Source organism: Euprymna scolopes, chromosome 8, assembly GCF_053919585.1.
Source record: "Euprymna scolopes isolate OS-2025 chromosome 8, ASM5391958v1, whole genome shotgun sequence".
Classification (NCBI taxonomy): Eukaryota; Metazoa; Mollusca; class Cephalopoda; order Sepiida; family Sepiolidae; genus Euprymna; species Euprymna scolopes.
Genome location: NC_136489.1, coordinates 2,387,721 through 2,405,568, shown reverse-complemented (window position 1 = coordinate 2,405,568; position 17,848 = coordinate 2,387,721). Strand labels below are relative to the sequence as shown.

The following is a 17,848-nucleotide window of genomic DNA, read 5'->3' as shown; positions in this document are numbered from 1 at the left end:
TAATGTCCTTTTTATTTAATTCTATGGAGTCAGAGAGTTAGACACAAACCTGATAAACCTACCACCTCTTTAAGCCATAAATATACTCCACTTTGCTCCTCACCAAAAAGCTAAGGAAGTCCCACATCTTCCAGTCCGCAGTCAATTCTTATTAAACCCCACACATACCATTTGTCCATTTTTTGGCGTTTATCTCTTTTCGGGGCTCCTCCGGCCGCGTGGAAAATCAACCGTCCTCCTTTCTTCTTTTTTCTTCTTCAAAAACTCCAGAAAAACGCGCCAAAACCAAACTTCATTTTTCCACACGTGCCAAACAGCTTTTAGTAAGTTGTGGTGGAACTAATCTGTTACCTACGCATAGACTATTCCACACTCAATAAATACCAGAAGATCAAGTGGTAAAATTGATGTCGATATCCGGTACTCGTATACTTAGCTAGTCACTGAAGTGTGGCGTCTGCATAGATGCTGCACTCAAATTAATTGTCCTCAGTCAATGGAGGGGGAAACCTTTCTATACTGAGGAATTCTATTTTTGCAAACAGCCAGAGTGCCATTTTTGAGGGGAGCTGGTTTTCTCCCACATTAAAAGCGACTTTGTGTCACATTTTGTTTTCATGGGGAAGCAATTAAATACTAAGTCGATATCCGGTGGACCACCCTAAATCGTTAGACAACCTATCATTTTTTTAGTATGTTTTTGCAAAACATTTTGACGTTCAGTAAGAAAATAAAACACGTGACTTTCATTAGAATCAAATACAAAAATGCTATCGAAGGTAAGAAAAAAAAATCAACTCTAAAAATATAACTATTAATGTTTCCATTATTATTAACGTGCCAAACATCTTTAGTAACCCCCCCCCCCCATTTTAAATCCCTAATCACATGAACGAAAAACTCAATTGCAAGATTAATGGAAAATTATAGAGAATAGAATGTTTTATGAATAAAATTATAGAAAATAAGTATAGAATTATGAATACAAATTTTAAATTTATTAATTAAATTTTATTTCTATAATTGTATTAATAAAATGTTTCATTGATAATTCTATATTCTTTTCTATAATTGTATTAATAAAATGTTTTATTGATAATTCTATATTCATTTCTATAATTGTATTAATAAAATGTTTTATTGATGATTCTATATTCTTTTCTATAATTGTATTAATAAAATGTTTTATTGATAATTCTATATTCTTTTCTATAATTGAATTAATAAAATGTTTTATTCATAATTCTATATTCATTTCTATAATTGAATTAATAAAATGTTTTATTGATAATTCTATATTCATTTCTATAATTGAATTAATAAAATGTTTTATTGATAATTCTATATTCTTTTCTATAATTGTATTAATAAAATGTTTTATTGATAATTCTATATCCTTTCTATAATTGTATTAATAAAATGTTTTATTGATAATTCTATATTCTTTTCTATAATTGTATTAATAAAATGTTTTATTGATAATTCTATATTCTTTTCTATAATTGTATTAATAAAATGTTTTATTGATAATTCTATATTCATTTCTATAATTGTATTAATAAAATGTTTTATTCATAATTCTATATTCTTTTCTATAATTGTATTAATAAAATGTTTTATTGATAATTCTATATTCTTTTCTATAATTGTATTAATAAAATGTTTTATTGATAATTCTATATTCTTTTCTATAATTGTATTAATAAAATATTTTATTCATAATTCTATATTCTTTTCTATAATTGTATTAATAAAATGTTTTATTGATAATTCTATATTCATTTCTATAATTGTATTAATAAAATGTTTTATTGATGATTCTATATTCTTTTCTATAATTGTATTAATAAAATGTTTTATTGATAATTCTATATTCTTTTCTATAATTGTATTAATAAAATATTTTATTCATAATTCTATATTCTTTTCTATAATTGTATAAATAAAATGTTTTATTGATAATTCTATATCCTTTCTATAATTGTATTAATAAAATGTTTTATTGATAATTCTATATTCTTTTCTATAATTGTATTAATAAAATGTTTTATTGATAATTCTATATTCTTTTCTATAATTGTATTAATAAAATGTTTTATTGATAATTCTATATCCTTTCTATAATTGTATTAATAAAATGTTTTATTGATAATTCTATATTCTTTTCTATAATTGAATTAATAAAATGTTTTATTGATGATTCTATATCCTTTCTATAATTGTATTAATAAAATGTTTTATTGATAATTCTATATCCTTTCTATAATTGTATTAATAAAATGTTTTATTGATAATTCTATATTCTTTTCTATAATTGTATTAATAAAATGTTTTATTGATAATTCTATATTCTTTTCTATGATTGTATTAATAAAATGTTTTATTGATGATTCTATATTCTTTTCTATAATTGTATTAATAAAATGTTTTATTGATAATTCTATATTCATTTCTATAATTGTATTAATAAAATGTTTTATTGATGATTCTATATTCTTTTCTATAATTGTATAAATAAAATGTTTTATTGATAATTCTATATCCTTTCTATAATTGTATTAATAAAATGTTTTATTGATAATTCTATATTCTTTTCTATAATTGTATTAATAAAATGTTTTATTGATAATTCTATATTCTTTTCTATAATTGTATTAATAAAATGTTTTATTGATAATTCTATATCCTTTCTATAATTGTATTAATAAAATGTTTTATTGATGATTCTATATCCTTTCTATAATTGAATTAATAAAATGTTTTATTGATAATTCTATATCCTTTCTATAATTGTATTAATAAAATGTTTTATTGATAATTCTATATTCTTTTCTATAATTGTATTAATAAAATGTTTTATTGATAATTCTATATTCTTTTCTATGATTGAATTAATAAAATGTTTTATTGATGATTCTATATTCTTTTCTATAATTGAATTAATAAAATGTTTTATTGATGATTCTATATCCTTTCTATAATTGAATTAATAAAATGTTTTATTGATAATTCTATATCCTTTCTATAATTGTATTAATAAAATGTTTTATTGATAATTCTATATTCTTTTCTATAATTGTATTAATAAAATGTTTTATTGATAATTCTATATTCTTTTCTATGATTGAATTAATAAAATGTTTTATTGATGATTCTATATTCTTTTCTATAATTGTATTAATAAAATGTTTTATTGATAATTCTATATCCTTTCTATAATTGTATTAATAAAATGTTTTATTGATGATTCTATATTCTTTTCTATAATTGTATTAATAAAATGTTTTATTGATAATTCTATATCCTTTCTATAATTGTATTAATAAAATGTTTTATTGATAATTCTATATCCTTTCTATAATTGTATTAATAAAATGTTTTATTGATAATTCTATATTCTTTTCTATAATTGTATTAATAAAATGTTTTATTCATAATTCTATATTCATTTCTATAATTGAATTAATAAAATGTTTTATTGATAATTCTATATTCTTTTCTATAATTGTATTAATAAAATGTTTTATTCATAATTCTATATCCTTTCTATAATTGTATTAATAAAATGTTTTATTGATAATTCTATATCCTTTCTATAATTGTATTAATAAAATGTTTTATTGATAATTCTATATTCTTTTCTATAATTGTATTAATAAAATGTTTTATTGATAATTCTATATTCTTTTCTATAATTGTATTAATAAAATGTTTTATTGATGATTCTATATTCTTTTCTATAATTGTATTAATAAAATGTTTTATTGATAATTCTATATTCATTTCTATAATTGTATTAATAAAATGTTTTATTGATGATTCTATATTCTTTTCTATAATTGTATAAATAAAATGTTTTATTGATAATTCTATATCCTTTCTATAATTGTATTAATAAAATGTTTTATTGATAATTCTATATTCTTTTCTATAATTGTATTAATAAAATGTTTTATTGATAATTCTATATTCTTTTCTATAATTGTATTAATAAAATGTTTTATTGATAATTCTATATCCTTTCTATAATTGTATTAATAAAATGTTTTATTGATGATTCTATATCCTTTCTATAATTGAATTAATAAAATGTTTTATTGATAATTCTATATCCTTTCTATAATTGTATTAATAAAATGTTTTATTGATAATTCTATATTCTTTTCTATAATTGTATTAATAAAATGTTTTATTGATAATTCTATATTCTTTTCTATGATTGAATTAATAAAATGTTTTATTGATGATTCTATATTCTTTTCTATAATTGAATTAATAAAATGTTTTATTGATGATTCTATATCCTTTCTATAATTGAATTAATAAAATGTTTTATTGATAATTCTATATCCTTTCTATAATTGTATTAATAAAATGTTTTATTGATAATTCTATATTCTTTTCTATAATTGTATTAATAAAATGTTTTATTGATAATTCTATATTCTTTTCTATAATTGTATTAATAAAATGTTTTATTGATAATTCTATATTCTTTTCTATAATTGTATTAATAAAATGTTTTATCGATAATTCTATATCCTTTCTATAATTGTATTAATAAAATGTTTTATTGATAATTCTATATTCTTTTCTATAATTGAATTAATAAAATGTTTTATTGATGATTCTATATTCTTTTCTATAATTGTATTAATAAAATGTTTTATTGATAATTCTATATTCTTTTCTATAATTGTATTTATAAAATATTTTATTCATAATTCTATATTCTTTTCTATAATTGTATTAATAAAATGTTTTATTCATAATTCTATATTCTTTTCTATAATTGAATTAATAAAATGTTTTATTGATAATTCTATATTCTTTTCTATAATTGTATTAATAAAATGTTTTATTGATAATTCTATATTCTTTTCTATAATTGTATTAATAAAATGTTTTATTGATAATTCTATATTCTGTTCTATAATTGAATTAATAAAATGTTTTATTCATAATTCTATATTCATTTCTATAATTGAATTAATAAAATGTTTTATTGATAATTCTGTATTCTTTTCTATAATTGTATTAATAAAATGTTTTATTCATAATTCTATATCCTTTCTATAATTGTATTAATAAAATGTTTTATTGATGATTCTCTATTCTTTTCTATAATTGAATTAATAAAATGTTTTATTCATAATTCTATATTCATTTCTATAATTGAATTAATAAAATGTTTTATTGATAATTCTATATTCTTTTCTATAATTGAATTAATAAAATGTTTTATTGATAATTCTATATTCTTTTCTATAATTGAATTAATAAAATGTTTTATTCATAATTCTATATTCATTTCTATAATTGAATTAATAAAATGTTTTATTGATAATTCTATATTCTTTTCTATAATTGTATTAATAAAATGTTTTATTCGTAATTCTATATTCTTTTCTATAATTGTATTAATAAAATGTTTTATTGATAATTCTATATTCTTTTCTATAATTGAATAAATAAAATGTTTTATTCATAATTCTATATTCATTTCTATAATTGAATTAATAAAATGTTTTATTGATAATTCTATATTCTTTTCTATAATTGTATTAATAAAATGTTTTATTCATAATTCTATATCCTTTCCATAATTGTATTAATAAAATGTTTTATTGATAATTCTATATTCTTTTCTATAATTGAATTAATAACATGTTTTATTCATAATTCTATATTCATTTCTATAATTGAATTAATAAAATGTTTTATTGATAATTCTATATTCTTTTCTATAATTGAATTAATAAAATGTTTTATTCATAATTCTATATTCTTTTCTATAATTGTATTAATAAAATGTTTTATTGAAAATTCTATATCCTTTCTATAATTGAATTAATAAAATGTTTTATTCATAATTCTATATTCTTTTCTATAATTGTATTAATAAAATGTTTTATTGATAATTCTATATTCTTTTCTATAATTGTATTAATAAAATGTTTTATCGATAATTCTATATCCTTTCTATAATTGTATTAATAAAATGTTTTATTGATGATTCTATATTCTTTTCTATAATTGAATTAATAAAATGTTTTATTGATGATTCTATATTCTTTTCTATAATTGTATTAATAAAATGTTTTATTGATAATTCTATATTCTTTTCTATAATTGTATTAATAAAATATTTTATTCATAATTCTATATTCTTTTCTATAATTGTATTAATAAAATGTTTTATTCATAATTCTATATCCTTTCTATAATTGTATTAATAAAATGTTTTATTGATGATTCTCTATTCTTTTCTATAATTGAATTAATAAAATGTTTTATTGATAATTCTATATTCTTTTCTATAATTGAATTAATAAAATGTTTTATTCATAATTCTATATTCATTTCTATAATTGAATTAATAAAATGATTTATTGATAATTCTATATTCTTTTCTATAATTGTATTAATAAAATGTTTTATTCGTAATTCTATATTCTTTTCTATAATTGTATTAATAAAATGTTTTATTGATAATTCTATATTCTTTTCTATAATTGAATAAATAAAATGTTTTATTCATAATTCTATATTCATTTCTATAATTGAATTAATAAAATGTTTTATTGATAATTCTATATTCTTTTCTATAATTGTATAAATAAAATGTTTTATTCATAATTCTATATCCTTTCCATAATTGTATTAATAAAATGTTTTATTGATAATTCTATATTCTTTTCTATAATTGAATTAATAAAATGTTTTATTCATAATTCTATATTCTTTTCTATAATTGTATTAATAAAATGTTTTATTGATAATTCTATATTCTTTTCTATAATTGTATTAATAAAATGTTTTATTGATAATTCTATATTCTTTTCTATGATTGAATTAATAAAATGTTTTATTGATGATTCTATATTCTTTTCTATAATTGTATTAATAAAATGTTTTATTGAAAATTCTATATCCTTTCTATAATTGAATTAATAAAATGTTTTATTGATGATTCTATATTCTTTTCTATAATTGTATTAATAAAATGTTTTATTGATAATTCTATATCCTTTCTATAATTGTATTAATAAAATGTTTTATTGATAATTCTATATTCTTTTCTATAATTGTATTAATAAAATGTTTTATTGATGATTCTATATTCTTTTCTATAATTGTATTAATAAAATGTTTTATTGATAATTCTATATCCATTCTATAATTGTATTAATAAAATGTTTTATTGATAATTCTATATCCTTTCTATAATTGTATTAATAAAATGTTTTATTGATAATTCTATATTCTTTTCTATAATTGTATTAATAAAATGTTTTATTGATAATTCTATATTCTTTTCTATAATTGTATTAATAAAATGTTTTATTGATAATTCTATATTCTTTTCTATGATTGAATTAATAAAATGTTTTATTGATGAGTCTATATCCTTTCTATAATTGAATTAATAAAATGTTTTATTGATAATTCTATATCCTTTCTATAATTGTATTAATAAAATGTTTTATTGATAATTCTATATTCTTTTCTATAATTGTATTAATAAAATGTTTTATTGATAATTCTATATTCTTTTCTATAATTGTATTAATAAAATGTTTTATTGATGATTCTATATTCTTTTCTATGATTGAATTAATAAAATGTTTTATTGATGATTCTATATTCTTTTCTATAATTGAATTAATAAAATGTTTTATTGATGATTCTATATCCTTTCTATAATTGAATTAATAAAATGTTTTATTGATAATTCTATATCCTTTCTATAATTGTATTAATAAAATGTTTTATTGATAATTCTATATTCTTTTCTATAATTGTATTAATAAAATGTTTTATTGATAATTCTATATTCTTTTCTATAATTGTATTAATAAAATGTTTTATTGATAATTCTATATTCTTTTCTATGATTGAATTAATAAAATGTTTTATTGATGATTCTATATTCTTTTCTATAATTGTATTAATAAAATGTTTTATTGATAATTCTATATCCTTTCTATAATTGTATTAATAAAATGTTTTATTGATGATTCTATATTCTTTTCTATAATTGTATTAATAAAATGTTTTATTGATAATTCTATATCCTTTCTATAATTATATTAATAAAATGTTTTATTGATAATTCTATATCCTTTCTATAATTGTATTAATAAAATGTTTTATTGATAATTCTATATTCTTTTCTATAATTGTATTAATAAAATGTGTTATTCATAATTCTATATTCTTTCTATAATTGTATTAATAAAATGTTTTATTGATAATTCTATATTCTTTTCTATAATTGTATTAATAAAATGTTTTATTGATAATTCTATATCCTTTCTATAATTGTATTAATAAAATGTTTTATTGATAATTCTATATTCTTTTCTATAATTGAATTAATAAAATGTTTTATTGATGATTCTATATTCTTTTCTATAATTGTATTAATAAAATGTTTTATTGATAATTCTATATTCTTTTCTATAATTGTATTAATAAAATATTTTATTCATAATTCTATATTCTTTTCTATAATTGTATTAATAAAATGTTTTATTCATAATTCTATATTCTTTTCTATAATTGAATTAATAAAATGTTTTATTGATAATTCTTTTCTATAATTGTATTAATAAAATGTTTTATTGATAATTCTATATTCATTTCTATAATTGTATTAATAAAATGTTTTATTGATAATTCTATATTCTTTTCTATAATTGTATTAATAAAATGTTTTATTCATAATTCTATATCCTTTCTATAATTGTATTAATAAAATGTTTTATTGATGATTCTATATTCTTTTCTATAATTGAATTAATAAAATGTTTTATTCATAATTCTATATTCATTTCTATAATTGAATTAATAAAATGTTTTATTGATAATTCTATATTCTTTTCTATAATTGAATTAATAAAATGTTTTATTGATAATTCTATATTCATTTCTATAATTGAATTAATAAAATGTTTTATTGATAATTCTATATCCTTTTCTATAATTGAATTAATAAAATGTTTTATTGATAATTCTATATTCTTTTCTATAATTGAATTAATAAAATGTTTTATTCATAATTCTATATTCTTTTCTATAATTGAATTAATAAAATGTTTTATTGATAATTCTATATTCATTTCTATAATTGAATTAATAAAATGTTCTATTGATGATTCTATATTCTTTTCTATAATTGAATTAATAAAATGTTTTATTGATAATTCTATATTCTTTTCTATAATTGAATGAATAAAATGTTTTATTGATAATTCTATATTCTTTTCTATAATTGAATTAATAAAATGTTTTATTGATAATTCTATATTCTTTTCTATAATTGTATTAACTTAATACGGCCAATAACGTGAACAAAAAACATACAAAAGAGATCGAGTGTTTGTATATTTCTAACACAAAATCTGGAACATTATTCAAAGGCATACAGTAAAGAATAACACCTATGTGTGCATGACATTGTTTTATTCAAGTATATTTCGGATTCTGGTTAGAGACTTGCAAAAACAATATATTTATTATATTAAGGCAAGCGCAATATATTAATTATATATATATATATTTTTTACATGGGGGTCAACACTTATCAAGGCCCGGAGGCCACTCAGGGATAAGGGTTATTGCGTGTACAGTAATTAATGAGATAGTATTGTAATAATCATTGGTGTTGGAGATTTGATAGAGTGTCTTACTAAAGGGGGCGGTTTGTCAGGAATTTGTCAGACGGGTGTTTCTTGTGAAAGATTGGCGAGGGGGGACTAGAGATTGGAGTTCAGACGAGCACTTGCCACGGAAATAACGATAAAACAAAGACAGACTCGCAACGTCTCTTCTGTGGAAGAGAGGCTGCAGGGAAGAGAAAAGGGCATCCCCCACTAAACCACGAATTCTATTTTGTCAAGGCAGGATAGGCTGTTTTTAGCAGCTCCTGCTCAGATGTGGCAGCAGTACTCTATCCTTGGACGTACTTGGCTTTTATACAGATAGAGAATTGCATCAATAGTGAGATATCTTCTGAAACGGTAGAAGGATCCCACCATTTTCCGAGCGACCTTGGCAACAGACCTGATGTACTTGTTCCATTTCAGATCAGGAGTAAAGGTCAAACCCAGAAGCTTATCAAAACATGGAGCCTCCCCAAGACGAGAGCCATCCATTTCAATTGATAGGGATCAGAGCGTTGATGATGTAAAGATAGAAGCTTGGTTTTGGATGCATTAAAGGTAACCAGCCACCTCTTCCCACACTGTACCACGCGCTCAAGATCAGAAGAGAGAGAATTAGAGAGAACTTTGTCATTTATGGCCTTTGATGTGTTGCCATAGATGCTCGTGTCATCAGCATAGATGTCAACGAATGATTTAAGTATGCGTATTAGGAGATCATTGATGTAGATCAGGAAGAGAGTTGGGTCCAGGATGGACCCCTGAGGGACTCCAGCATTAATACTGTGGGCCTCTGATTTCTGCCCATCAACCACTACTCTTATGAGCCTATTAGAGAGAAATGATTTAATGATTGAGAAAACATTTCCAGCTATACCGTAGCTGGAAATCTTGTGAAGTAGACCCTTGTGCTATACCTTATCGAAGGCCTTTGATATGTTAAGAGCAATTGCCCTGGAAAGGAAACCTTTGTCAAGAGATTCACTAATCCTATGTGATATAACCGTTAGCACATCTGCTGTAGATCTTGCAGAGCGAAAACCATATTGCATGTCACTAAGAAGGTTATTTCTGTTGAAGTGGTTTACTACTTTTTTATTTAATATGGATTCCAACAACTTACTCATGACACACAGGAGACTTATTGGTTTGTACTGAGAGGGAGATGACTTTTCACCTGAATTCTTAAATACAGGGCATACTGATGAGGTTTTCCAGGATGTTGGAAAGCACTTCTCCTTAAGGTAACGCTTAAACAGTTTTGTAAGTATGGGGGCAAGTTCTGGTTGGAGCTTTTCAAGCACTATAATTGGAATGCCGTCAGGGCCAGTTGCTTTACTGGAATCAAGGTTCTTGATTAGCTTGGCGACCTTACACACAGATAGTTGTATGTATATTAAGGCAAGCATGATATATTCATTATATTAAGGCAAACGCAACATATTGATTATATTAAGATGTAAATGCATATAACAAGAAAACACTTACCATCTACACATTTTCCTCTGCCCTCACAGTTGCACATTACAACCGAAAGCGCTTTTTTAGTTTCATTAGTAATTACTGATGCATCTTTCAGCAGTTGCGTGTCACAGTTTGTAAGAATTGTTGATGTGATATCTTTTGTCCACTCCATATTTCCGGTCATCTGGAAAACAAAAAAAATATTCCTTATTGTCTACAATGGAACTGGTCGAACCAATCGCTAGACTATGTACAGCTTGGATTAATATTTTAGCCGTGTGCAACAACTTGATTAAAATTTGACAAATATATTTTGGCTATGTGCTATTTGGACTAATACTTTTAATGAGCACCAATTGCGTTTTATATTGCTACCCTACGCCAGTAAGTAGAGATTATGTTAACTAGTATGAATTTTATTGAGGGTTACATTAGTAACTTGACAGCAAACAAAAATAAGACCTAGCTGCAATGTGTGAAATACGTGTGGAGTAAAGGGATGACTTCGTAGACAAAATGCATTAGGAATACAGGTGTCAAGTGATATTAGATAGAAATTTCATGTTCAATGATATTAGATAGAAATTTCAGTTGCAATCAAGAAGCGAGAGAGGCAACAAGCATTTGAAAATGTAGAGAGAATCTAAGTAAATGCCATCTTTATGTCTGCCCGTCTACGTCTCTCAATCCGCAAGTAAAAGAACACCTCTGCAAGTCTCCATTGTGTTTTCATGCATGAGTCATTTTATCTTGAACTAAACAGAAGATCAGAACAACGAGGGGGTCATGGCTCACACATTGAAAAGCAACGATCGGAAAAGTAATATCAGCAACTGTTGAACGATTTTCTTTTCTTTATGTGTCTCTTAATTGCTCATGGGCAACAAACGCATATATACACGCTATGCATTTGTTGGAAATGACATGTACGAATTGTTTGTTTGATGTTTGGCATGAAAATGTTAAAATTGAACATGAGCACCAATTCGACTAACATTTTTCTATGTGTGTTTTAGTTCTTTTGAATAATTGAAAAATTATATCCATAATTCTATACTTCTTTTCTATAATCATATTTTGATTGTATGGCAATGATCGAGCCAATTAATATTTTGTCTGTATGCCGTTTCATTTAATATGTTGGCTGCTTGCACAAATTGCACAGATATTCTGGCCTTATTATATCCTGGTCCACGTGCACCAAATTGACTAATATTTGGGATATATGGGAATGCTTGGGCCAGTATTATTTGCGAATGTTACTTTAATACTTTGAGTGTTGTGAACCAATTTAACCAATATATTTGGCATGTACATAACACATGTACTAACTGATGATTCTTTTACTGACTTGTTTTTGTTTTGTTTAGCAAACATAAAAAAATATTACATTTGTTTTCCTTATGTTTTCATTTGTGTTTCTTCTTATTATCAATGCTTGATTAGTGGAATGAACTGGAAAATTAAAAACGAGAATAAGAAGTGTGAATGGCCACAACTGAAACGATTTATTAATGCCATTAAAAGAGAAAAGCGTATTTCTTTCTTTTCGTGCTATATAGGTGTTCTTGGTAAAGAATTTATAAAAAAATAGGCTCCTGTCCCTTCTTCTTTCAATGCTTCGATGCACACAAAGTGCTACAAGAAACTTGAATGTCTACTAGACACAATCTCTCTGTATAGGGTTTTGTTATTATAAACCATGACCATAGCATTAAATGAAATCTTGGTCGAGAAAATAAAAGAAACCGAGTTTCTTGCAAACTAAGCTTCCTCAAACTGTGATGGTGTGTGTATACCTTTCGAAAATGAATTCATATTCAATTTAAATCGCTTTATTGAGTTGTATTACTTAATAGACCATTCAGTTCATTTGACACAGCGATAGATTAAAACAGACATATTGTAGCAGTGTGTGTGTCTATATGTAGTTTATTAATTAGTTAATTAATAACCTTTGATAATTAATTATGAATTAAATAAAAAACCTTGCTCGTTTTAAATAAAATTCATATTGGAAGTCATATCAACGGTTGACAAAAAGAAATAAATCAATTAAAACGTAACATGTTTTTAGTTTTACACACAGATGAAGAAGTGGCGTCTACTTTATTTGCATGATGAGACACAAAGAGACATGAGTACATGTAAACACTCGTTTATATAAGCAATCAAAGAAGAGATAAAACCGAGTTAACATATAACAGTTGTAGTCTTCACCTGACTAACATTGACAAATTTCCAACACTGTGTGTGTATGTGTGTTTGTGTGTGTGGTGACAGACAGGTTTGTTGATGAAAATAATAAACTAGTTTGGTTTGTTGAAAGACTATTGTGTTACTATAAGTCATGGCAAATATTTTATTTAACTGTTAAATTTTAGAAGAAAATCTGTCCGATTCTTTCTATTGAGAACAATGTAGAAATATGGGCTTAGGTGACAAGAAAACATTTACTTATTGTATCATCGACGACTATTCTCCTATCAACCCTATTCCTACAGTTATACTATTGCATAACATGTTCATATAGCTTTTCTATTATCATTTTACAAATTTCTGTGGTTATACTATTGTCTAACATATTCACATGCCTATGTTATCGTCAGACCTATTCATATTGTCATTATTTCATCAAGTCTGTTTTTTATAATGTCAAATATTTGTCACTCTAATCAATGTTTTACTTACCAGAATATCTTCAATGCAGTTTTCAATTTCTGGTGTGAAGTTTGAATTCAATAAAATCGAGCAATCTTTCTTGGCTTCTGTACTTTCCATTTTCAACGTACAATTTCCCCTCGCATCAGCCTCAGTGATTCCTTCTGGCCACTCGATTTTACTCGTCTGAAAAACAAAAACAACTGATATTCTTATGAAACTGCATTTAGTGATAAAAATGATACCTTAGTTTGATCAAATGCCTACGAAGAACAACTTCTCTAATTGTTTGATATTTTCTAAATTAAGTGATTTTTTTCGACTTCACTGTGGTCCATTCACACTTCGGATTCCACTTTCTTTTGGATCTTGCAGAGTACAACTTCATTTGATTTTTTTATTTGATTTTTTTAATTTGACTTTTTTTTTTTCAATTTAATTGTATCGAAAATTCTTTTTCTTTATCAAGAAAGTTTTTATATATTTTTTGCATTTTATTTTTTACTAAAGTTTATACTTTGATAAAGAAGTTTATCTTCGAAAATCATGACTTTTATTATAATTTCTTATTTGAATTTTTGGTGGATTAATAAATATTGTAATTAAATTTTTATTTTTATTTTCATCATCAATTTTTATTTTCATCATCAATTTTTCTTATATATATATATATATATATATATATATATATATATATATATACATGTATGTAAAACCAGATGGTGGACTGGGCAACGTTGGGTGGCCTTGCTTGCTGCATTAGGAAGCAGTACGCGTCTGGGTGGTCCTTTTGACACGTTGAGGGGGATTTTACATTGTTGGATGTAACAGTGATGATGATGATGATGATGGAAAGAAGATATCTGTTTTATTAACAGAGAATCAAAATATCCCCCCACAAGCTGGATAGCTGAAGGATCTAGTTTAGAATCATAAAATGTCCCCAGGCTGTGAAAATTGGCACTTAAGTTTTATTTGAGGGACCACCAGAGAATAAAGTGAAGTAGATAAATCTGTCAAGCGGCCATTTAATTTGTAATTGTCTCTGAAGTCCCTCATCTAGATAACCGATTTCCTTATTGTGCCATATACAGGTGGCCTTTGGGAAGACTATCGCACAAGTGAAGGTAAAAAGGTAAAGACTTAACGAGAGTGAGGGTGAAGGTACTAGGGGCCCTCCTAATTTAGTGATGGTAAGAGGTATGGATTGAGAGAGAAGAAGAAAGGGAAAAAGTCCCTCAAGGTTTGAGAAGTAAAATCCTATTTGAGATTGGTTTATAGAGAATAGTAGAATAAAGTTCTGTTGATTGGGAGGGGGACGGTGCTAAGCCCACCTGGTTCTGAATATAATGAAAGGCAATAAGAGCCTCGAGGACACCTCTGCCTAACCACCAGAAAACCCACACCTTTGAGATAAAACACATTTCACTTAGGTCTCACTTTGCTTCAAACCACTGAGTCCATACTGTGAAGAAACACGTCCCGACTTTACTAACAAAGCCACCAGTCCCTGAGTATTTGTATCTGGAGTCAGAAACGGTCAGAATTTGTAACTACTGAATAATGATCTTGTTTTTGTTATACAAGCCGAGTTGTCTTTCTTCTCTTCCTTTGTTTTGAAATGACCTCTACTTTCTAGTGACGCTGACTTTGGAGACGAGAGCTGAATGGATTGCACACTTTATCAAAAGCAACGTGGGGAGAGTGGCAACCTGTGCGACTGAATATCGTCTTATCAGCCAGGATCCTTGCCAAAGAGACAACATAGTTGCAGCAGCCACCCAAAACCAGAGCAGACAAGCTGGGTGGCATCACTCGCTGTACGTTGGAAAGAGGGGGTACAGATATATATATATATATATATATAAAATGGTGGGGCAATTGCTCTTGACATCTCAAAGGCCTTCAACAAGGTATGGCATAAGGGTCTACTTCACAAGATTTCCAGCTACGGTATAACTAGAAATGTTTTCTCAATCATTAAATCATTTCTCTCTGATAGGCTCATAAGAGTATTATTTTCGCTGTGACTAAATTCAATAGATTTTTACATGGAAGACATTTTAAGCTTCAAACGGACCATAAGCCGCTCATCGCTATCTTTGGTTCAAGAAAAGGATTGCCTACACATACGACAAACAGACTGCAAAGATGGGGAACAATCCTAATCAATTACGACTTCGAAATGGAGTTTCTACCATCAAAGAAGTTAGGACATGCTGACGGCCTATCCCGGTTAATACCAAAAACTGGAGAACCGCTTGAGGATTCTGTTATCGCATCACTTCAATCAGAGAAGGACTACAGTTTGATTCTATGTAACACAGTGAAAGAACTTCCGGTTACCCTAGACGACATAAGAAAAGAAGCCGAGAGTGACGATTTTATAAAAGAAACCAAAGCAAAACTGGAATCGGATGAACAAGTAGCAGAAGCTTTCTCAGTGTGCGACCAGGTTCTACTATACAGAGATAGAGTAGTTATTCCAGCGACCCTACATAAAAAAATCCTCAAGGATTTTCACACAGGACACCCTGGCGCCACAAGAATGAAGAGCCTCATGCGTTCATACGTGTACTGGAAAAGCATGGACAAGGACATTGAAGAAAAAGTGAAATCATGCAGAGGATGTGCTCTAGCTGCGAAAGCACCACCTATTCAATTCAATCCATGGCCCAAAGCCGACTATCCATGGTCACGAATACATGTGGACTATGCAGGATCACTTGATGGACACTACTATCTTATAATAGTGGACAGTTTTTCCAAGTGGCCCGAAGTCTTTAGATGTAAGAGCCCAACTACGGACTTCACCATAAAAACTCTTCATGAGTTATTTGCACGATTCGGAGTGGTCGACTGTTTAGTGTCAGATAACGGCACTCAGTTTACGTCCGGGGACTTTAAAGAGTTCATTAGAGACTTCCAAGTGGACCACATTACAACTCCGACGTACCACCCCAGGTCAAACGGCCAGGCGGAAAGATTTGTGGACACACTGAAGAGAGCTTTGAAGAAGGCTAAGGACACGCCATTCGAAAAAGCCCTACAACAATTTCTTCAGGTGTACCGCATAACGCCCAACGAAAACACACCATCCCAAATGTCTCCAGCAGAAGTAATGTTTGCAAGGAAAATACGGCCAGTTTTTGATAAGTTATTACCAAAGCAGGTAAAACACACCAAGCTGACGATACCCAAGAAGAACGACATCCCGGGAGAAAAGATATTTTTCCAAATGCATAAAGTTTTGACAAGCTTCTGGGCTTGACCATTATTCCTGATCTTAAATGGAACACGTACATCAAATCTGTTGCCAAGGCCGCTGGAAAAATGGTGCGATCTTTCTATCGATCCGGTAGATATCTCACTGCTGATGCTATTCTCTATCTATATAAGAGCCAGGTACGTCCAAGGATGGAATACTGTTGCCACATCTGGGCAGGAGCTGCTAGAAAGGACTTGGCCTGCCTTGATAGAGTTCAAAATAGACTTCGTAGCCTCGTAGGAGATGTCCTTTTCTCTTCCTTGCAACCTCTATCTCACAGAAGAGATGTTGCGAGTTTGTCTCTGATGTATCGTTATTTTCATGGAAAGTGTTCGACTGAGCTTCAATCTATGGTCCCCCCCTCGCCAAACTTTCACAAGAAACACTCGTCTAGCTGTAAACACTATCAATAATTCCCCCCACTCTTTATCTGTGCCTAAACCTAAACGTAGATTCCATGAACAAAGCTTCTTTCTTAGAACTGCACGCCTGTGGAATTGTCTTCCGTTTTCCTGCTTTCCGGCTGACTACAATATGGTTGTCTTCAAGTCTAAAGTAAATAAGTTCTTGATGAGCCGTTCCATATAAGTTATCAAATTTTCCAAATTTTCATTACTAATGATTACTATATTGTCCAATTTCTAATGTACACTCTTTAACCCTTATCCTTGAGTGGCCTCTTGGCCTTGATAATGTGGTGATGCCTATGTAAAAAAAAAAAAAAAAGATAATAGTACCTTCTGGGAGCAGGGAAGGATCATTAACAGGATCGGTCGTATGGTCTATA

At 26.1% G+C, this 17,848-nt stretch overlaps 1 protein-coding gene across 1 annotated transcript in view; it reads right to left on the bottom strand.

Moving 5' to 3' along the window:
- Positions 1–17,848, bottom strand: part of LOC145284085 (uncharacterized) — a 473,693-nt gene that overhangs the window by 17,089 nt on the left and 438,756 nt on the right. The window contains exons 120-121 of the mRNA XM_080133151.1: positions 13,824–13,979; positions 11,157–11,316 (exon numbers count right to left, since the gene is read on the bottom strand). Of these exons, the coding sequence (XP_079989277.1) occupies positions 11,157–11,316; positions 13,824–13,979 (316 nt within the window). The remainder of the gene's footprint in view (positions 1–11,156; positions 11,317–13,823; positions 13,980–17,848) is intronic.